The sequence below is a fragment of the Parasteatoda tepidariorum genome, chromosome 8 (assembly GCF_982258835.1).
Source record: "Parasteatoda tepidariorum strain Cologne lab strain chromosome 8, Ptep-v5.0, whole genome shotgun sequence".
Classification (NCBI taxonomy): domain Eukaryota; kingdom Metazoa; phylum Arthropoda; class Arachnida; order Araneae; family Theridiidae; genus Parasteatoda; species Parasteatoda tepidariorum.
In genome coordinates this window covers 29,138,492-29,162,453 of record NC_141762.1, presented here as the reverse complement: position 1 = coordinate 29,162,453, position 23,962 = coordinate 29,138,492, and the positions used below count along the sequence as shown (strand labels likewise).

At 27.0% G+C, this 23,962-nt stretch overlaps 1 protein-coding gene across 1 annotated transcript in view; it reads left to right on the top strand.

Moving 5' to 3' along the window:
• Positions 1 to 23,403, top strand: part of LOC107447481 (calsequestrin-1) — a 40,298-nt gene extending 16,895 nt beyond the window's left edge. Inside the window, exons 2-12 of the mRNA XM_087150080.1 lie at positions 1,577 to 1,667; positions 3,228 to 3,331; positions 4,730 to 4,835; positions 6,191 to 6,264; positions 9,466 to 9,552; positions 9,881 to 9,973; positions 12,711 to 12,884; positions 15,404 to 15,478; positions 18,093 to 18,225; positions 19,538 to 19,843; positions 23,261 to 23,403. Coding sequence (XP_087006206.1) covers positions 1,577 to 1,667; positions 3,228 to 3,331; positions 4,730 to 4,835; positions 6,191 to 6,264; positions 9,466 to 9,552; positions 9,881 to 9,973; positions 12,711 to 12,884; positions 15,404 to 15,478; positions 18,093 to 18,225; positions 19,538 to 19,843; positions 23,261 to 23,307 — 1,290 coding nt within the window. The 3' untranslated portion in view covers positions 23,308 to 23,403. The remainder of the gene's footprint in view (positions 1 to 1,576; positions 1,668 to 3,227; positions 3,332 to 4,729; positions 4,836 to 6,190; positions 6,265 to 9,465; positions 9,553 to 9,880; positions 9,974 to 12,710; positions 12,885 to 15,403; positions 15,479 to 18,092; positions 18,226 to 19,537; positions 19,844 to 23,260) is intronic.
• The last annotated feature ends 559 nt before the right edge of the window (positions 23,404 to 23,962 follow it).

Here is a 23,962-nt window from a genome sequence, read left to right as displayed (position 1 = left end):
TTTGTTTAATTTTAGTATAATACAGCGATTCTGATATATGCTTTGTAAGAGGAATTATGATTTTTCGTCACAACAGTATGCATGTATTTTTCCAATCAAAATTTGAAATAGAAGTTTAAGTTATATTTTATTTTTCTTTTGCGGTCATATATTGACCAGTCAGCCACCGTGGCCTCTTTATTTCCTTCTCTTAAATTAACTTTTAACCGTAAAGAATAAAAGCGTCAATTGTAGAATTGTAAACAAAAACAAAACTTTTGACATTGACGATTCTTACTAATTTGCTTCAGATTTCAGCAGAATTTTTCAAGATGTGCCCTTCTAAATTTAGAAATGAAATAGATTTTAAAATGAGGCGAAACTTTATTCGTTTTCTTCTTTTGACGATGTGATATTCAAAGTAATATATGCGATCTCAACGAACGACTAGAAGCTGATGTTCCTTTCCAAAGATCACTAAATTGCTTTATTTTATTAATTTTATTCTTATATGACGCCAGAAGTACCCGATTCATTCATAAACCAATGCTATAATAGGTACTTATACTCAGATTTCCATAAATAATATTCAATGTAAAATTCCATAATATTCAATGTAAATTGGATTCCACATATCGTGATATTTTCGAAAGTATAAAAACTTTTGGTTATTTTACAAGCTTTCTGGCATAATTTAGCTGTTTATTAATATTTTCTACTATTAACCCGAGATTTTCTACTATTAACCGAATCTCACCAGAGCTAACTTAACTAAAGAAAGTGAATTTTCCAGGAAGTGCCTAAGATTGCTTCCAATTGCTATTATTTAATCATGAAGTCATTGTCTTACGATCGTCAGCTAGGGCAAATTTAAATCATTGTAGAGCTTACTTAATTGGTAGAGCATATTTTTGTAATCCTAATGATGGTTTTAATACAAAAATTTAAATTTTGGAGTTAAGATACTGTTGCGAGGGTATGCGATGTTCATTATGTAATTTAAGTTCCCTAAATAAAAATTCGAAATAATGCTATTCTTTTTGTATTGATATATTTAAATATAAATGAAAGTTTTCTTTTTTTTTTTCTGTTCTTTATGCAATGAACACTTTGGATCGAACTAATCCAAAATTTGAAAACAACCAACTACCTTGCATCAAGTTCTCTCTTTTTTTTTCAAATTCTATGTTAAATATGTTGGAAAAAACATTTGTAAAGTGTCCATTTATAGACTCTAATTTTGTAAAAAGTCTGTTTTTTACAATCACTGTTTTGTACAAAATCAATGAATGTATAAAAGGTATTCTTTTTTACTTTTTGTTTATTATAAACAAGTCAATTTGTAAATCACTTTCTTCTATTTTTTTTCTGTGTAATCTGTAATTGAAAGTTAAACCATTTAGGTGTAATTATTCTATTTTGATTTTTTTTTTTTAAGGAAAACTCTTGTTTTATATTTTGAGCAATTTTATAAACATTGATAGAATTTTTTTGTTTCAATTTAAAATAAATATAATTTTTCTCAGTAAATTTGTAGGTTACTATTTAATAAAATGTAATATTTTAACAGTTTGCTAAATGTTTATTTATTTTGTAGATAACAGCACAAGTACTAAGAAAGAAAAACAGTATTGTTTGTGAAGCATCAGTTGAGGTTGTTTCACCTAGCCAAAGTCCTGATGTATCTGGTAACTTTTTCTTTTATTTTTTTTTTGCATTGTAATTTTTTTCTGTCTGATAAGAATATTAATTTATGAATATTTTTTTTCCCATTTATACTTAAGCTACGTTGAATTTAATTCATTATATAATATTTTAATCTTAATCAGAGGCGGAAGAATGGTTAACGGCACCTGGGGATGACCTTAGTTTGTGTGCCCCTTGCAAAATCATGTCGGGCTTTTGGGACTAGAAATTTTAAATTATGAAAAAACCGAAAATTACTGTACATTGGATTATAAAATTTTACGTTGAATAAAATTTTGAACCTTTAAATAATGTAACTTCATAATTTTTCATTCACTTTGGTTTTAAATTCATCAATTATTATATTATTTAAACTTATTTATTAAATTTATTGGTTACTAAGTCTATTTCTGTGTCATAGATGTTTTTGATCCTGTTAATTATTCTTAATTGATTAAATTATAGGTTAATTGTAAGAGCATGTTTCATTCAATAAGGCATCTTTGTTAAAAATAATTTAAAAGAAAACTATGTGCATAACAAACTACAGTAATCTTCTTAAAATTTATTTTTAAAAAATTTACGAAGTTATGTGGTTGTAATTAGCAAATGAAACTGGGGATATTTGAAAAAGAAAAACATTTTATTCTGAAATTCATTGTACTTTTTTAGGAATTTATCATCTCTACATCACTGTACCAGATGTCCCTCTAGTTATGCCACTGTTCTTAATACTTAATTGTGTGTAAATTTTATTTCTTCACACCATAAAAAGGCATGAACAAATAATCAAACTTTCTTTTTATACTATCAAAATGCTCAGTGATAATTTTCTGATTGTTGTCTGTGCTAAAATTGTTAAAATGTAGAATTATATTTGAATCGCCAACTGTTTAAAATTTTATTAATTAAGACTTTGTTAGCAATTTAATTAGATAACATATAAATTGAAAGTTTAAAATAAAATTTAAATATTTTCATAATTATTTATTTTATTTTAAGAAATTATGAATGGAAAATATAATTTTGAGAACTTTAAGTCGAATGAACTTAACTAAGAATTAAGTCAATTTTAAAGAATACCAAATGGAGCGACTTACTTGTGATGTTTAGGCATGAGCTTAACAAGCGTAATCAAGGGTCTATCTAAAATTTCTTGCAAGAGTTTTTTTTCTTTTTTTGTAGGAATTTTTTAAAAATTACTTTTATCAACCCAAGAACTTGGGTCTGAATTTTACAAAATGTGTGATTTTATTGAAAAAGCTGCATTTATAAAAGAATATGTAAATTTTCAAACAAAAAAAAGAAACATATGGATGAAATTTAGAATTTTGTAAAAGGTATGTTTCAGTAGTTTGGAATTTTACAAAGGAACCTTTTTATCTTGAGTTTTATCGGAAGGTCCCTAGAATTTTGAAAGGCCCCTAGACAGACCTATTTTCGTTCTATGTTGATATGTGTGCAATAGCATTTAAAATGATATTCTATAAAATTATAACTTTCTACTAAAAGATTGTTATCCTTTCAGCTGAAAACTAAAAATTAAATGTTTTTTGTTGTAGCTCATCAAGCAAAACCAGGTGATGTGCTCATTTATAAGAAAGGCAAAGGAGTTCCATATTTTGGAAAACGTTCTACAAGAGCTTTGTTAAATCATCTTTTTAAAGTATGTGAACTTCGACATGCTTCCAATAGTCATGTTAAACTTTATTAATTTACTTTTATTATGCACGAATTTTATTAAATCATTTATTTAAAATTTGAGTTAAAATGTCTGTTTTTTTATGTTGAAGTAAGGAAATATTATAAATATATCAATGTATTTTGAATGTGTTTAAAATACTGTTTCAAACAAATTAATTAAATAATCCTAAACAGACATCCCGAAGATAGACATACGATCTATCTTCTTTTTTCTTCTTATTTTTGTTAGGAAGAAAACATGAAAATAAAATCAATGCAAGAAATTGGTTTGTAGACAAATACACATTCTAATTCTAAAGCACTTTATTATTCATCAGGGTTGAAACAAAAGATTCAGTTCTGCATATTTTAAACAAACACCACTATAATTTAGTCAAATATTTATTGATAAATTTCCATTTAGAAAAATTTAAATGTAGTGTGACCTTCCTAAGTTTTGTCAAAAGGAATTGGCACCAGATACATTAGATAGAAAAAATTTGTGTTAACAAGGTTATAAAGTTTCTCAATCTATTTTCACCAATACTCTGTTGTTATTCTTAACAATAATGTAACTATATTAATCTAATTTAAGCAGATTGTGTGTCAAGAGGGAAATGAAGAGCCTCCAAATCTCAATAGTTTAAAATAGTGAATACTAAACTGTTTATAGAAAAGGAACAATCTTGATTAGAGTTAATGTATATGGTTGTTCACAATAACCTTAAACCTTGTGAAAATGTTCACAATTACCTTAAACTTTATTTATAAGATCAAGGTATTGCTGAAAAAAGGTTGATTTTTTATGGTTGTGTAGCTAAAAAAATTGGGAACCACTGCTCTAAAACATATTTTTAAGTTTAGTCAAATTAAGTTCTCCGAAGCTCATTAGTTATTTCTGTTTCTTGTAATTAGTTATTTCTATTCTTTTTTATTGTTATTTCATATAAACTCACTAGTAGCATTTTATTAAATTCTATTATCTAGTTCTTCTCCAATCTTTTTGCACTGTAAGCTAGTAGGTCTTCGTTTGCACCTTTGGTCACCCCTTAAATTTTCAATTCCTTCTGTCTTAAGTCCTCTAGCATCCTGTGATTGCTTCTGTTACAACAATATTCAGGCATCCAAGAAAGAGCACATTTTGTTATGTCATCAGTATCAGTTCTTAAAACACATCTAATAAATTTAAGTCTGTGTTTCTTAATCTCTTCAAATTCTGTTATCAATAAACTTCAACTTTAAAAAAAAAGAAAACATTTTAAGTGATCAGATTATGTTGGGGAAAAAATCTGATATAGTATTTCTTTGTTTTTCTACTTTCTTTTCTTCCCTCAATCTATATCGTTAAAAGTACAATTGTTCTCCTTTAATAATGTTTCAGGTCAATGGAACTCAAGTTAATATTATTACTGGAAAAATTGAAAAAGTTGCTTTTGATGCTGTAGAAAATGTCAAATTAGTTGGATTCTTCATGCAAGGCACAGCTGGTAAAACTAAAGATATTTTTATGTATTCAAAAAACTGTTTATTTCACAGAATCAGCACCAATTTTTAATCTTTACCTTTTCTCACATTGAGTCATTTCAAATTCATATATCTTTAAAAGATTAAATTTTCTCTGTAATTTGAGAGATAATTTTTGTTTTAAATTAGCATGATTAAACCACTTCTTCACTGACAACCTTTTTTCTCATTTAACAAAATTTTCATAGGTTTGCATTTGGGAAACAGTTATTAACACTAGAAAGACTGAACATTGCTGTATACATAGAAAAATTGAAGGGACAAGTTTGGCCCTTTCCAGATTGTGTGTTAGTGGATCAATTAGACATCCAAAATCTTAAAATATAATCATAATTAATCTAATATGATATCTATTAAAGACTTTGTCATCAAAATTGGTATTTTATTTATTATATTATATTTTTCAAAATGGTATTTTATTCGATTTGATTAACTAAATATTTGATAAAATGGAACACTGGCTTTTCATTTATATGTATTCAATAGTTTCGTAGATAATTGAGTTTCCTTTTCAAATAGAGTTTCCTTTTTGTCAAATACTCTTGTTATTTTTATTAAAAACTAGGGTACCTTATACTCAAAACTACCTTGGGTTATCTACCTAAATGCCTAAGGAGTCTCTCTGCCTCCCCCCCCCCTGTCATTCTAGGTATAGGTTCTGTATTAACTTCTATAAGGATGACACAGGTATGTTTAAATATGCACTTAAACTGGATCAAATAATGAAAAGTCAGATGTACTCAACACTTTTAGTTAGTTATTTTTTGAATTACGGAGCAACAAAAAAATAGAAGAGCTTTTTTCTAAGTATTAACGTAATTAGAATGTGATTTTTTTTTTCATTTATTTATCTTCTTGGCTTTGCAGCTGAATGATTTTTTTTTAACGTCTCAAAATTAGTTCGGTTAAAATGGTGACATAAAACTGTTTTACATAACTCTGTGTAATCTTCATTCTGATTCTGAATAGATGCAACAATGAAAAGTTCTCTAAACAAATTTATGGACTTTAAGTGAATTTAATCAACTTACGAAATTCAAATTTATGTCTATTATTTCCCATTGATAAGTTATTTTCTGTTTCATTGTAAAGTTACCTCTCAAAAATAATTTTATTTTGTGGTTGAGCAAAATTTTGCACCCTAAAAGACTAGTGTAATTTAATAAGACATTAACAGTTAAATCAAATGCTGAAAAATTTGGTTCATTTCTTTAAAACATTTTCTATTTTTTTAAACTTTTCTGATGTAATTTTCATTCTATTTAAGCTTTAAAATCTTTCAGACATTGTTTGTTTATAATTTTTCTTTCAATTTCAGACTATTTGGCATTTGAAGAAGCAGCAGCACGCCTCAGCCCTTCTGTTACTTTTTATGCTGCATTTGACAGAGTGGTATGAAATATTTTGATCTTTTTATCTGGAAACATGACATTAATAACTTATAATGCAGATGATCTGAATGGAGGGGGGGAGGGAGAAATCTGGCATAAGATTCCTCTGAAATCAGCAACTTTTTTTTTCCTTTTTCTTTTTAATTTTTATGGCTAAATCTCCAATGTTTTAAATTATTTCTGAAGTTGTATAAAATGACCATGCCGTCAACAATGTTCTCTTGAAATCAACTTAAAATTCATAGATTGATAAAGATTGAGGTCATTGGATTTTGGATGTGCCTTATTTGTAAATCATTCTCTAATTTTTGTAAAATTAGTTTCATCAATTAAACTAACGTTTCTGTGATCACTTTTGTTATCTTAGTCTTTCATATTTACACCAATAATTTATACAGAAATTTAATCTTATTCAGTTAAATCTTTGTGTTACTAGCATTAGAAGATAACTTAAACATTTTTCAAATAATGTATTTTCTGTCCTGTTCTTCTATTGGTGCAGTGAAACCTCTTGAGAGCGACCACTCTCTGTTCCACAGTAAAATGATCATAGATGAAAGTTGGTCATTCTTAGAAGTTCCATTGACTGCAAAATTGTTATCGAAGTACATGATTTTTTGCAAACGATTTTAACTTTAGGCAGTGGCATTTTCTTGGTGCGGAAATGCCACTTCTGTTGGCATCATGAAAAGACGGATCTGTGAATAAAATTTATCGTCAATAAAAATGATTCCAAATGACAACTTATTTGTTTGGTTAAATTTTTGTGTTGATATTTTCTTGTGTTTCCTTATTTGACCTTTTCCACATTTGGTGCAGATGTTTGCCCAGTCGCTGGGAGAGATTTTAATGGTCTCTCCTAAAGTTTTTTTCAACACAAAGTTTGTGCAAAATTTATTTATTGAAAAAAATAGCATATAACAAATTTAATACATGACTCATAAATATATAACTTTAAGGAGTGGCAATGAATTTGATTTTTGCTTCAATTGATCGCAATTAAACTACTCCTTGGTGTAATAAAAACTGTATCATTTGTCCTAAAGATTATAAGACTAAATGCAGCAAAATGTATATAATGTGTGCTTACTTTGTCTTCATTATTAAAATTAAGGTAGATTTTAAACTTCATCTAAAAAAAAAAATTTTTTTTTTGTTTGCATATAAGTGGCTGATACCTTAGTTTTCAATTAAACCTTTAAACTACATCAGTTTTAAACATGCTCTCTTTCAATAAAAAAAAATTTTAACTAATAACTAAATCATATCCAGAACCCAATTATTTTTCAAAAAAATCTATTTTTTTAAAGACCAAAAATTTCACACTCCGTGTTCGTAGCTCAACATTTTTGATTCTTATTGTAATAATATGATTATTTTTTAAAGTTTATTAAAACTAGTTTGAAACACAATTATAAAATTTCTAATACTAGTTATGTAGTTTCTTTTAATTAGTATTTGGGAAGACAGATGGGCCAATCAAAGGTTGTGTTTAGTCCTCAGACTAGAAATTATGCAACCCTAATATATGTTAAACCTTAGTTTATGTATGGTAAATTTTTAGAGGTACAAAAAGGTAGTATGAATGAGACAGCATGATAACTACTTTATCTACTATAAAGTTATATGAATTCAGAAAAGAAAAAAATATTTTGAACCATAGTTAAGATACCAGTACAGTATTTAAACAATTGGTGTAAAATCTCATTATCTGAAAATCTGTCTTGGTTTAATAATGACCAGCTGAATAATCTAATTATTTTAATGATCTAACTGCAACAATGTATGCAACATCACAACTTTTGATTCATTCAAATATGCACTTGTGTAATATGTTTTATTTCACATAATGTTAATTAGTTTCTGCTGAAAAATATGTACTATCATATTACATGTTTGGAAAATTTCTTTCTGCACCTGAGACTTATAAGTATATTATTAATTTTTTTTTTATTGCTGACATTGATGAATCCAATTGTTGTTCTTTTAAAAGTAAGCTGTTTTTGGGTGTTTTATCTGCATTTTGAGCTAAAAGCTACTTTAGATGCCAACAAATAATTATTAAGATTCTTTTATATATATATATATATATATATATATATATATATATATATATATATATATATATATATATATATATATATATATGTAATACAAAAATTATAAATACTTTTGTATTAATAAAACCATTAAAGCTCTTTCGTTTTCATAAAATGTATTTGGTAAAGAATAGGTGCAGAAATTCTATTTTGGGACCTCAAGGATGAAAACATACCATTGAATTATAATTAGATTTATATTTCAAAGGAGGAGTTATTTTTAGAATCTTGTCCCTCTTTCACTTCCATATTAGGAAGCATTAAATGATTGTCGATTATGCATAGAGTTACAACGTATGTACGATTTGAGCCTTTTCACCTTTTTGTTCATTAGTATATAATGCAGGAGCAATTGTTTTTGCGTGTCTTTTGCTGTACGATGTTGCCAACATAACCTTCGCCACTACTGTCTTGATATTAGTCCACCACCCCCACCCCCTATAGCTGGGAGAGTGGGTGAGACTTCTGTTTACACCATACTCCAGTAAATAAAGCCTGTTAAAGTCTATTGGCTTATTATTTCCTCAAATGTAAATTAAAAACACTACCAAAATAATGGGGTTGTGGTTTTTATTAGATATATAAACAGCAGAACTTTTTATTCATCCTAATATGCACTACTGTAATGCATTTTTATTTCGCATAATATTTATTAATTAAATAATTTCTTTTTAAAGATGTTATGTACGATCTTTCCTTATAACATGTTGTAGAATTTCTCTCTGCACTTTGATTATTACTGTCTTTTTTTTTTATTGCTGATATTCGTTAATCCAGTTGTTTCGTTATGGTTTTAAAAGCAGGCTGTTTTTAATGCTTTAAAATTTCATCTGCTTTTTGAGTTTAGAATATGCAGTTGCATATGCCAAACCAATTTTTATTAAGAGTATGTTTATAATGTCAATTTTTGTTATTGTTGTTATTCTATCAATCTGTTTTTACTGTATAGAAAATAAGTTGTTTACTAAAGTTTAGAAATTATCTGTAATGCACTTAGATTTTTAAGTTAATCCATTAGCTGAAGCAACATTATTAAAAGCATTCAGTAAAATATGATGATTTTTACTTATTGTTGATATTGATTAATCCATTCTCATTTTAAGGTTGCAAAACACCTCAAATTAACAACAGTTGGGGAAATTCAATTAATCAAACCATTTAGTAAAACACCAATCCCATGTCCACAAAATGTAAGTTTAAAGTTTTTTATCATCCTCTATATAATAAGATTTTTCTATTAAAATTCATCTAAATTTTTTGCTATAAGTTTATTAGTTGATTAAATCCTTGTCAAGTTACAGATATCATTATAAATGTAATGTTAAAAAAAAAATTTATTAAGCTATTTTTAACAATATTGAAAAGTAATAACTTTAAAAAGTACTATTCTCTAATCATCATTATTATTTTTGTAGCATTATAATCAGTCTAGCAAAGTAAAATATCGTTAATTTAATAAATGTAATGAAACTTTGAATTTAGTTTGTTTACTTATCTAGATTGTTTTTGGTTTTCTAGCCTGCATCTGCCGCTGATATAGAAGCTTTGGTAAATACCAATGAAGGCTCCATTTTATCCAAGATTAATGAACATAATCTTTATGATCCTAAAGTAAGAACGATTATTTAATAGTTTTTATGAACATCAAACGTTGTTTTCCAGAGTTTGTTTTTATATTCGCAAAAAATAATTGCCCCTTACTGTGTAATTTTTTTCCAAACTTAATATTATAGTTATGTATGAAAAAAATTAATAAATTAGTTTAACACTGGCAATTATTATGCAACTCAGTTTAAGTATGAGACAATGTAGCAATTTTTAGCAAAAATTTGTGTTTTCAAAATCTACCTCGAAGAGAAATTCTTCATTGGTTTATGATAATTTTGTAAAAGAGGACACATGTTTAAAAAGAGAACGAAATTACACTGAAATATAGTATAAGGAATAATTTTAAATTCTGTATAAAGATCTTTGCATCGTTTAATTTTACGAGACAAAATTTAAAATAATTGAGTGAAATAGTTCCTAAAAATAACATAAAAATACAAGTGCTGTTTTAAAGAAGGAAAAAAAAAATTTTTTTAAGTTATTTATAAAGAGTTATTTTACTAATAACTTTCTCTAACTGCATTATTGACTAGTATATTATTAAGATTAATAATAAATAAATCATAATAATTACTTCCCGGTTTATGGAGTGAAAAGAAATAAAATTAAAAAGACCCAAACTTCTAACTACTCTGCTGGCAAACTATTAGAGCCACCTTTTCTTTATTAAATGAAATAGTTAATTCATTGCTAAGAAAATATTCAGTGGCTCAGTTACTTAGAGAGAGAAAAAAACATGTCTTTCCTGTATTATGAATGAAATAATTGATTTGTGGTCAAGAATATATTCAATGGTTCTTTTGTTTTGAGAAGAAGAAAAAACAAGTCTTTCCAGTTTTATGAAATGAAATAGTTGATTCATTGTTTAAAATATATTCATGACTTACTCACTTTGAGAAAAAAACCAAGTCTTTCTTGCATTATAGAATGAAATATTAATTTATGGTCAAGAATTTATTCAGTGGTTCATTTATTTTGAGAAAACGAGTATTTTCAGTATTATGAAATGAAATATCAATACATAGTCAAGAATATATTCAGTGATTCTCTTTCTTTGAGGTTTAAAAAGGTTTATATTCCTCAGTAAGAACATGCCTGGAGAGTTACAAATAACCTTATAAAAACTCAAGGAACGCTCTAGAAGAAAAGGAAAAATTTTGCTGAAAACCTGGAAAATTTTAATTTTTGAACTTTTTTTTACCCTTTTAAAGATTTTTTTTCTCAAGGCAAATGTAGCACAATGTCATCTCTGTTAATAGGAAATAGCTTTTACTGAAACTCTATAAGAAATTATTTACTGTATTGTTTGACTAAGTTTTGTATGATGGAAATGGCAGTTTCTTTGTATCTTATATGTTAGAAGTGTTTTAATAAGTCTGTTTTACTCACTAAACTAATTTTGATTATTTCTTCATGACAATAAATATATTTAATTATGGGGATTTTAGTTATTATTTTTTTAACTAAGAATATGAGTTATTTTCTTAAAGTTTATTCGTGGTTAATGATAAATAGTCTCTTATTTGAAATTCCTTAACATATTGGAAATTATTTAAACTCAACTATTAATTTATAGGTATATAAAGATATTGGAATAATGAATTTCTATTGATAATGATGCATATAACTTTTAATTTTTCATGGTGTTAAAGTGTTATTAGTGTTTGTCTTCTACAAATATTATTCTCTTGTTTTCTTGATTGAAGTATTGGATGGCTCCTTTTTTATTTCAGCGTTGCTTGAGAATTTTAAGGATTTTTTTTTTTCCTGAAATTAAGTACGAACTTTGGTTAAGAATTATGAATTGTCAAGAAAAAGTCATGCTTGTTTGTAACGCATATTATTATTATTGTATACATTATTTAGATATATATTGAAACCTCAACAACTCAATATGCTTTTTAAAAATATAAATAAAAAACTTCTTTATGAAATATTTAATTTATCAATTATGTTAATTATTTTTGCTTATTACATTTGTTAAAAACAAATAGCAGTTAAGATTTTAATTTTCATCAATGAAATTTAGCTTTTAAAAAAAAATAGGTTTTAATAATCAATTGTATTGAGCAATTGATCAGCTGGAATACAATACTGCATGATTAAAAGTTTCTAGACACAATTTTGGTACCTTTTAACCATTTATTGTGAGATTTTACTCTCTTGTCAAAGTCTTACATAAGAATATAAAATTTGTTCCAGTTTCAGTCTTCTAATTAATAAAGATCTTGGCACAGCAGCAGTCAACTTATTCATATTCATCCAAACTGTAGAGAAGACATGCTGTTCTGTAGTAGTTACTCTGCACAGTTCATACATACAATCAAGTGCAAAATACTAGTGAAAGTGACAAGTCACTAGAATATGAAAAATATATTGTAGTTTTTCAACGAAATATAAACCCTAGAAAAAATAAATTAAATTGAATTTAAATCTTTCTTAAAGAGCACATATCATTATACCTTTCTTAATGAAAGTCAAATTATACCCAAATTTGTTGAATTTGTTACTTAAAATTTTCAAGAAATAAAACGAACTTGTTATATTATGATGCAACTCTGCCAAACATTTGCATGTTTGTCACAAAGAAAAATATTTTTTAAACTTAAGCAAACTGTAGTTCTGATATAAAGTTTTGTTATTATATTTTTTCCAACAGTGTTAAATTGTAGAAACTATTTTTGTGTATATACTTCTTTGACTGTTTTGATTATTTTTAAAATTTAATTTTCTTTTTTAGCTGTTAGACCCAAACAGATATTTAGTCCTAGCTGTTGGAGAAGAAGCATCTGGTTTAGGCCGTTATTTCTTCCATTTGGTTACTAAATTAGTACGAAATAATACGAACAATACTGAATTTGAAAAATTAAATATAGTGTGGGTGGAACCTCAAATATTTCCAATTATTCATCTGGTATGTGTACATTTATGCATTAATATATCTTCTTATTTATTCAATTTCAAGCTTGTTTTATTTATTTATTAATCTATAGCAATAAAACTTTCTCAAATTAACAATATTTATATTATTGTGACATTTATCAAATAAGTATGTTATTAAATTTAATGTATTAATCTTTTTTTTCCTTGTTTTTAACAACCTATTTATTTATCAAAGTAATTAATAATTCGAATTTTAGGTTATTAAAAATTCATAAAAATATCTTCACTTATAATGTAATTTTTTAATTAAGCAGAAACTCACATGAAACATGTAATATAGCTATGGCTATCATTTATATATTTCTATAAATATTGTCAAAAATGTGCTAGTTTACTTGAGCAAACTAGTACTGATCTGGCAACTTGTAGATCCCTAATGTGTATAACAAATAAGGTTTTATTATTATTTAAATAGAATATTTTAGAAATTTCTAAAATATTCCATTACGTTATTTCCATTTCTGTATTGGCGTATATCACATGAAAATGTCGGTCTCTTCGTTCCTGGTATACTACAAGTTTTTTAATAAATCTATTTGATTTATCAGACTAATTTCAAATCTTTGTTTGTGACAATATATGGCTTTTTTTGCACTTTTTAATATAACATATAAAAGAATTTCATTTAAATAAAAACAGTGTATAGTAAATTATCAATGTTTAATTGAAGAGCTTAGGGAAAGAAGTTTCTTAGTGATAATTTAAACAATCGAAATTTCTCTGGGAAAAGTCTCATAGCACTTTACAACATTTATTTATTTTGCCGAGTCTTTAAATTTTGCAGGTACTAAGTGACAATCTTTAATGGTTTTGGAGTGGAAGAAGATACCAATTGCATTTCACAAGAGATAGCAGGGTTCCCACGGTCCTTAAAAGTCCTTAGAAACTGCTTAATTTTTATTTTGGAAAATAAGGGCCCTTAAAAGTACTTAATTTTGGTTCAAGGTTTTTAAAAGTCCTTAATTTTTTAGCATCACTATGGTTGATAGCAACAATTTTTCTGTTCAATTTTTTAAAACAAAATAGAGTTCTTTTATCAATTAGAATTAGACAACGCATCGAGGGTAAAGCATTTTAGAGAGACAAAAATTAATGTGTTTAGGGGGGTACAGACAAGAGAAGAAAACATGTTTCATTAATATATTGGCTTTTTCCTTAATATATTCTGCCCTTTGCCTAGAATGATACTCTATGAGAACAGAAAAGCATTCTAAATGAAAAGAATAGTGTGGACAAGGGGAATACTGCACATGGAAAAGATAGTGTTTTTTTCTTGGGGGGGGGTGCAATTCTAAGGACCCACACTAACCTTCAAAATTGACAGAATTCAGGAAATTCAGTTCTACTGGTTATGCATCTGCTTATAGGAATTAAGTAAAACGCTAAGAAAATCAAAAAGTATAGGAATTAAGTAAACACTAAGAAGTATTAGGGGAAAAAAATTTTGAACTGGAATCCATAACGGAAACTATTTCCTAAATTCTCGAATTAAATAAATTTGCATAATATTTCAATATGCAAAGTAACTGCAAATTTATAGAAAGCATAAAATTTTTTAAAATTCATGATTGTATTAAAATTAAACAGATTTGTAAGAAACAGGGTTTGAAGAATCTTAGCCCACCTAGGTTTTTCATCAAGAACCTTGAGTTTATTGATGAAATCAAGTGTTTTTTCAAAAATACTTAATTTTTTTTCCTGAGTACTAAATAAGAAAGCATGATTTGCTTCTAATAAGAAAGTTAAATATTTGGTAACTATTTATAATTTGTTTTGTTGCAATGTAATTTTTTTTTTAAGTTTTAGATTGTTACGCTATTTTTATTTCTTAAGGATATGCAGATTTGCCTGGTAATTCTTTGGCGAGCCTGTTAATTAAAGCGATTATATCAGTGCTTACAGTATTATAAAATTGTTTTTTTTTTTTTTTTTTTTTACTTATTGATATTTTAAGAAGGTAAATAATTTAACAAATTGCACTGTCACTGGTGGCATATGCATATTAAATGATAGACATAAACAATCACACTATTTTCTGAAGTCCTTAATTTTTCAAAAAAGTCCTTAATTTCTTCAAAAAAAGGTTCTTAAAAGTGCTTAATTTTAGCTTTGTTGAAAGAGTGGGAACCCTGGATAGTCAATGAATAAACTTTCAAAGCTTTTCTTTTGGCAGCAACTAAAAATACTAAGAGTGTGAATACTATGATGCGAATATTTTAAATGAGTGTTAGGGATTTAAATATTTTCCAATCTTGGGGGACAAGAAATCTAGGCAAGATGTAATCTTTATTTCCTGCTGACAACATATCAACTTTAATGCTTATTTTTTCAATTATCAACTTAGCTATTCAATTGATTAAACATGTTAAAAGTATTTAATAATAATTTTTTATTTATTCAAAGAATATCATTTTATTGAATTTGGATGTTGTAATGAATATTGTGAACCGTATTATTTAATAATAATTAATATATTAATGTCTTATACAGGTTATGGATGAGTTAGAAACAACTTTAGGAATTCCAAACAAGCTACCAGCTTTTGGAGCTTTAAATATTACTACAGTATGTTAAATATTTTCATTATTTGTTACAATATTATATTGATGCTTGTGTGTTCTTTTTTTTTAAGTTAAGAAAAATTAAGCTTATCTGTTTCTAACAAGATATGTATGTCTAAGATTTAAAGAATAAAATTAATTTAATTAAATAATTACAAAAATATGATGGTATCTCTATTTAAAAAATTGAATTTTGTGAACATTTTTGGTATTGCTAAAATAAATACATAATAAAAAAATATGACATAAATCAACTTTCCCTTGCTGAGCTCTGACATTACCCATAGTTCGTTAAAAAATTATAATATTCAGTGCTTCCCAGTATGTAAACTCACTGGTTAGTTGAATTATTGTCCTCTAACTTGAAAGAACCATTTATATGTGATAACATTGAAATTTCTTTGATTATCAGACTCACAACGAGGGATATCTGAATCAGCAAATTTCTATGAATCAATCATTATTCATAGAAATTTGCTGAAAGTGAGATTAAGTCAAAGAGTCATAAATGCCCAGAGGCAATGTTTTGCGTTGCGTTTTTAAAAAGTATCTGGTGTTATATAACAATATGCATTTTGTTATTTACAACGTCACTTAAAAGACTTATTATCTTTCATCATTTAATAAGAATATGAGATTTGACACAATGTGGAAATTTCATGCGCAAGTGAGGGAGTGATTTCTTTGGGGATTAGGAGTGATTGGTAAATTATTTTTATCTAAACCATTATTAACATAGAATCAGTGCAGAGAAGAGACTTTACTGTTACTTTAATATCAATATTAAATGTTAATTAGTATAGTTTCACTTTCTCAATTATGATTCCCATTTGAAATTTAAATTTTCTAAATTTGCTTCTACTGAATCCTAAAGTGTATTTAAGCTTGTAATGCCAAGCAATACTAAGGAAATGCTACCAATTTATTATTCAAAAGTAAGTATTCAGTTAATTTATTCGAATCAAAACCTCCAAGCATTAATGGGATTGGATTTAATGGTGGGCCTTGTATATAAATGTCACAACTTTTTTTTTAACATGTTTGTGCACTATATTTAAAAAGAGAAGTTAAAGGCATCCTCTCATTCAAACTTCCTCAACCTGTGAATGTTTTTTGATGAAATTGTGTAGAGTTCAGCAAAATATACTGCATCCTAAGTGAAACCTAATTTTAATAGCCATGACTATCAACTCTTTAACTTAATAATTTGGTAAAAAAAAAATTTTTTTAGCCCTTTTTTAAAAAAATATAATCAAGAAATGAATTTAATAGCATTTTTATTTCTAAAACAGTATTTACAAATGTTTTTTTTTTTTTTTTTTTTAAGTTTTGATAAAATAAATTTATTTAGTTTGGTTTTACAGCCCTCCTTAAAAAAGAAACTTGATTTCATACCCACTTTATCTCACTTGGGGTAAAGTAGGTATTACTTCCTGAGGATCTTTGTTAAAGAGTAAGGCACAGTATCGATAAGATATGTACTAGTATCTCTATTTATAGAAATTCTGCAGTGTTGCTGTCAGTGCCATAAAATATGATCAACACAAATTTCCTTATTAATTGACAAAAACTCATTTTTTATAAGTTAACAACGCAAAAAAATAGAGTAAAAAAGTTCTGAGACCTACAACTTCCTATCAAATAGTGATCTCGAGGCGGGACGCACCGAGAATGATATAATCACGGTCAAATAACCCGTTTCTGTCGTTGTCCACTAGATAGCTGCAATAGTCTGGTCCCTAGGCGACGTATCCCGTTTCATCCAACTCTCCCCTACTAGTTTTAGAACTATGCCCACTTTACCCCACTCTGGGGTAAAGTGGGTGTATCAAAACATGTTCTTTTAAATGTGTTACTGTAAGAAAACAATCAACCAAAATAGATAGGTTATACTTCATATTTAATCTGTATGAATCCAATGTATATAAAAAGCATGATGTATAGCATGAATGTATATAAAAAGTTTTGGTGAAATAAATTTATTTAGTTTGGTTTTATAGCCCTCCTTAAAAAAGAAACTTGATTTCATACCCACTTTATCTCACTTGGGGTAAAGTAGGTATTACTTCCTGAGGATCTTTGTTAAAGAGTAAGGCACAGTATCGATAAGATATGTACTAGTATCTCTATTTATAGAAATTCTGCAGTGTTGCTGTCAGTGCCATAAAATATGATCAACACAAATTTCCTTATTAATTGACAAAAACTCATTTTTTATAAGTTTACTTATGTTTTTGACCCTTTTACTAACTTTTTCGATTATTAACCTGTACTTACTCAAGATTTTAAAAAAATTATGCTGCTTTTTCTATTTTGTTTTCGTCTTTTACTGCCTTTTCTTTGCAAAGCAGAGGGACAATAGTTAAAACTTAAAAATATCTATCATTACTTGGCTGTACTGATATTTTTTTAATTTTGAAAAAATATCAAAAATATAATTTTTAAATTAATATTTCATACTAATTCTGGTTATATGACAATGCTTTGTCAATAAGTTTTTTAATAAATTTTATTGAGATTTGAGTTTTTTCCCTTCATTATTATTTGAATGATTTATTTAAATATTGCAAAAAGGTAAATAAAGGGTGCGAAATACATTATGTTTGTATTTTATACAGCTTAAAAGTTCGTGGTTGGATACTTCTTTACTCAATTGCACAAGTGATAAAACTACTGATGCCCAGAATCTGCTAGTTTTGCAAGAGTTTTTGACAGGAGTTGTTACCAATACTCTCGTACCTGTTAAAATAGGTATTTATTTTTTATTTATATACTAGCTGAATACCCATTCAGGGTTTATAAAAAAAATAATCAATATATTAGTACTGAACAACTCTACGAAATCATGCACAACAGTGAAAGGCATATACTGACACAATTAATAAAGCTAAAATAATTTTAAAAATTTATTATTGTTAGTTGCCTTTTTCAGTGGCTTTACATTATTAGATTAAACGAAACATGTGCTTGTAGTTTATTTCATCAGAATAAGGATTAACTGCACTTGGCATGATGCTATTGCTTGTTTTTTTTTTTTTTTTTTTATCAAATAAAGCTATTGGCCACCAAATATCTCTCACATTATCGTTAAAATATTTGAAAACTTAGAATTGTCTATAGTTCAATTCAAAACAATGGCTGATGCTTAACCAATTTTGGAAGTAGAATGTTGACAGTAAACTTCCTTGTGCTTCTAACTATCAGTGAGCCAAATTTTATCCTTCTCAGTTAGGATGGTTTAGGAGTAAGATAAAACGTCAAATGAAAAAAATTAATATTTAACTTTAGCACTTTTTACACACGTAATTACTATGCACATACTTTTTTTATTCTAACTTTTTGGTAATGCATTTTTAAATTAATATATCACTCAAGTTTTCAGTTTTTTAATTTTTGTTATTTATTTAAAAGAAAATATTACCTTAATATAACATGAAATAAAATATTTATTTTTATCAAGAGTTACACTGGTATTATGTTTATGTATTGTGTTAATATTATGTTATTATTTAAATTTTTCTGACATTATATAATCTAGCATTAAGTTTCTATAGTAATTATTTGGTTTGTAAATTTAGATTGGGTTTAGCTGTGTAAAATTATTCATTAATTCGTTCCATAATTTTTTATTTTTCTGCCCTCATTCCTTTTATTATAAATTTTAATTTTTCATTAGATCTGTGGAATAAGAACAAAACACATTGAATTGTTTCTGGATTTTAAAAAAATAAATAAATAAAAAATCCAATACTATTTTCTTAACTTCACCAAAGTTATATTTTTATTACTCTTCAGTGAACAATTTTTAATTAATTTGTGACATTGTATTTCTCTTTTTTTATATATACATTTGTTTTTCTGTATAAAATTGTCTATACATATTTTTATATATAAAATTGTGTTTATCTTATTACCGCATTTTTAAAAGATGAAAAAGTCTTGTACAAGGAAATAATTCATTTTTACAATCAATGGCCTACTTGTAAAACATACTTTTTAGTCATGTATCTATTTAAAAACAACTTTCGAATCAATTTTAAACTTATAAATAATAAAATTTCAGGAGGTCAAGCATTTGTTCAGACTCCAGTCTCTCAAACTTTAGAAGAAAACTCAGCTGTCACATTGGAATGCGTTGTGGAGAATCCTATTGGTGACTGCTTGTGGATAAAGGATGGCAGAAATATTGGATATAACTTGGATAGATACCAGCATTACAGCTGGAGAGGAAACCACCTCACTGGAGATTGCAGCCTGCATATCTCTTCTGTGCAGCTTACGAGAGATAGCGGAGAATGGGTTTGTGAAATGACTGGAGATGCCGACAGTCCTACGTTGACGTCTCCACCTGCAAAGCTCTTAGTCACCGGTAATATATCAACCATTTCTTGAAATATTTATCCATAATTAAGTATTTAGTTGTTTATTACACGCAGCATTTTATTTTGAAGTGTGTTGTTCTTCTACTTTAACTCTGGGAACTACAAACTATATTAAATTATTTAGTAAAGATGTCCCTATAAAAGATACAACACAAATCTTATTAAAATTTGTTTTCTGTGAAATTTTGACTGAAAATTTAATAAATTGCAGTTCAAAACATTCTGATTAAAAGTTCTCATTAACACAAAGTCCTAAAATTATAGTTTCCGAGTCCTCAAACAGAAGATATACAAAACGGTCAATGTGGGGAAAGATACTTGAAATGCCCTTGCGTGCAGTCTTGGCTAAGATGAATGGGAAGAAATAATGCTAGCTACTCGTTTAGCGTTGAACTTTTTGACGTACTACTAGCTTTTTCATTACTTAATCTAACTCTCAATACTTATTTAAAAGTTTTTTTTTTCTTGATAATATAGTGTAATTCTGTTTTTATATTGGTTAATGCTAACGTGGTGATGGTAATAGAGATTTTAGAATTGTTATTTATGTTTGAGACTTCATATCTAGGAGACTATCAATTTTTGGGTTTTATGTCCTTGAGAACTTTTAATTGGACTGTTTTGAACTACAACTTATTCAATTTTCAGCCAATTTGACAGAGAATATAAGATTTATGCAGAGTACTTTTAACCATGAATAGTTAGGCGTATTAGATTGATAGAAAATTAATGGGTTACTTTTGAATATTATTAATCAAATGTGGGTATCTAAACTTATTAGTTAGATTTCTTGAACTTCAAAACTTTTGCATTGTGGAGTGGAAGATGATTGATAAAGCTAAATAATTTATATTTTTTACAAAATTGAAAAATTTTCAACTATATTTCATTCAAATTTAACAAAAAAATTTTATAAAGTAAATCCCAGTATTTGCTTTATTATTAATTATTATTGAAACATAAAAAAATATGACTTAGAGAGCAATGCATAAAAGTAAAATTAAATAATATTTCAATATTATTTCATTTTACATTAATGCATTGAATTAGATGTTTATTTATTTATTGCAAACTTTTCAATCTATCAAAATCAAATTGTTTAAAAAAGATGTTTTAAATTTTCACCTAAATGTTCTAAATCTAGGTTATTCAAAAATATATTAATGCTTTCTAAATGAATTTAATTTATACATTTTTTATTAAGTTAATCATGAACAGAAAGTATTGAATCTTCTAATTGAAAATGTTGCATATTTTGTATGTTATTTCCTTGCACAAAATACCTTTTATATTGAAAACTGTTTCTATGAAATAGTTTCTTAAAATGAATAAAACAATTCTCCTTCCCCCCCCCCTTTTTTTTTTGAATTAGCAGCCATGCTGATGTATAAGCATATTTAAATATGCCATGATCAAAAATAAAGAAATTATTTTAATCGTATAAACAGAGCTTTCAAACTTGGAGATATTAAGATATTGCACATATTCATTATTTTAAATAACTTTTATACATCTTTCTATTTAACCCTTTAACTGTCGAACACAAAGTCAGGTGCGACACAATATCATTGCTTTCCTGCACAAAAAATGAATAATAATAAATAAAACTTATTTTCAATTTAACGGGAATACTGTGAATACACTATCATTACATTATATGTGAAAAATTTAGTAATGGGACTACTATGCTTTGCTTATTAAAATCACGTCATGAAATAAATACTACACTATTTAAATATAAGAATATTTCATATCATTTAATTTATACTTTGTAATTATAAACACAGTTAAAACTTTAATGTCTTGTTACATTAAAGCTATGTTGTTTATGGCTGGCACCACAGGTTATAACATGCTAAGCACCATATCAATAAGGTTACAATAACATTTTGGTTGATTTAAAAGCATGTGCAGTGTGCATAAGGAAAAAAAGGAACCCCTTGAATAACTTCTGATCTAATGATTCCATTTTTAAGTTCTCGGAATCAATCTTAAGGGTTCATGGGGCTTAAATATGCTAAGTATTTAGAGCATGACGCCCGGTGGCTGAGCGGTAGCGCTTCGCGCTGTCGTGCCACAGATCCTTGGTTCGATCCTTGGGCCGGGCAAGGCCGACTCAGCCTTTCATCTCTTCAGTGGGTCGATAAAATGAGTACCAAGCATGCTTGGGAACTAACACTGGGGGTTCCGCGTTCGGCTGACCACCTGTCCGGAACATATGCTCCCGCACCCCAGAGCCCAAAGTCAAGAAAACTGAGATGGGCACAGTCGGCCTTGGCCCTCTTAATGGGCTGTCGCGCCACTGAGTTAGTTAGTTATTTAGAGCATACAGTATGTTCAAGAACTTTTTTTTAGGTGAATCAAAAAAAAAAATTTTAACAATTATTTACTATTTTTTACAATTTTATTTAATTAATAACAGTAGAAAATTTTTGAATTGTAAGATACATAAATCTTTTCACCTTTTTAAACAATATAATTTTAAATTCAGAATACAAAATTAAAGTAATACTAAATAAAAACTAAAAGTAAAAGTAAATACTAAATTATCAAATTATAAAAAAAATATCAAATAATAAAAATATAATCTATTCTTAGGATTTCTTTTAAATTTTAATATTCCAAAGAAAAAAATTAAAAATAATGTAAAAAATTTTATACCTAGCAGTTCAAAAACTTTACAACTATCATTAGATAGAATAATAGAAAATAGTAAATAATTATTAAAATTTACTTTTTAAATGAAACTATCTTTGAATAAATGAATTTTATTTGTGTTCATAAGTTACAGAGTTATCACAAAAATTAAAATTAACATTAAGGGGTCCAAACTTTTGACCGCTCTCACTCAATAGAGACAATATTTCTCAGATCGCTACCCCCTGATTTTGAGGGTAAGGAATTTGAATCCATCAAAAAATTTATTAATTCATAGAAAGTATGTTTTATGGTTTATTGCTTAAAATGTACAAATGATAATTAATACTAAGTCTGACATAATAAGTACGATGATTGATAGGTACAGACGATATTTAACTTAAAATATTGTCTGCTCTAATTAGCATATTTAAAATAAAGCCTCCAAACTGATTCTTAGTTCATAAAAAAACGATCACAATATCATAAGTTATTCTGTCTGCATTGTATATACATACAATATTTCATACATAAAAAATACAGGATCAACATAACTTAACAAGATAAGCACAACTATGTGCATTAAGATTTTTTTGGAGCTGGAAAACAAGTTTAGACACCACATTAAGAGCTTAAAACTGCCAATTATTAAAGTGGCAGATTCTTGTTTTTGGTTTGTGTCAAAGTGTAATGATTTTTTTTCCGCCAACTTTGTAGCTTTCCAATTTTAAATTTTTAATTGTGTTAAAATTTTATCTCTATTTTAGCTGCTCCAACTGGAAGTGCAACTGAAAATGTGAAAATTGAACTGTGATGTTAATAAATGCAATTTCTATGTAAATATTTATGTACATATAATTTTGAATTGAATCATTGATTATGAACAAGAATAAAGATCAAATTGGGCTAAGATGTTTATTTGAATGTATGTATGTAATTGTCTAAAATAATTTGAAAAATTATTTTACAACGTGTGTAAATTTCTTATGGTTGAATATGAAATTAAAAAATAAACTGTGTGATACATGAAACCACAGTTTTTATACGCTGTGCTAGTCAATCTACATCCTCCTGCTTAAGACCAAATGCATCATATTTCTTAGCTTAGGTAATTCTAGTTCTTGTTAGTGTTGAAATATCAAGTTAAAAACTTTACATGACTAGCAAAGCTTTTCAATGTTTCCAAGGCACTTGATTTAAAAGTATCAGATCTTTTCTTTTTCTTATTTTGTTAATTATCATGATTCTCTATTGTATAATAGGGTAGAATTTCTTGCATTAAAGGTTACTTGTTAAAGTAATGATAAATGAAAAAGACTAAAAGTTGACGAAAAAAATCCATTTTAAAAATGAAAGGAAAATATTTTCTCCAGCATATTACCAATTTTAATATGTAAACTTATTAAATTACTTTGCTACACGGTTATCTCAGAGGAATCACGACCTCCTGTTCGCTTTGTTCATCAACC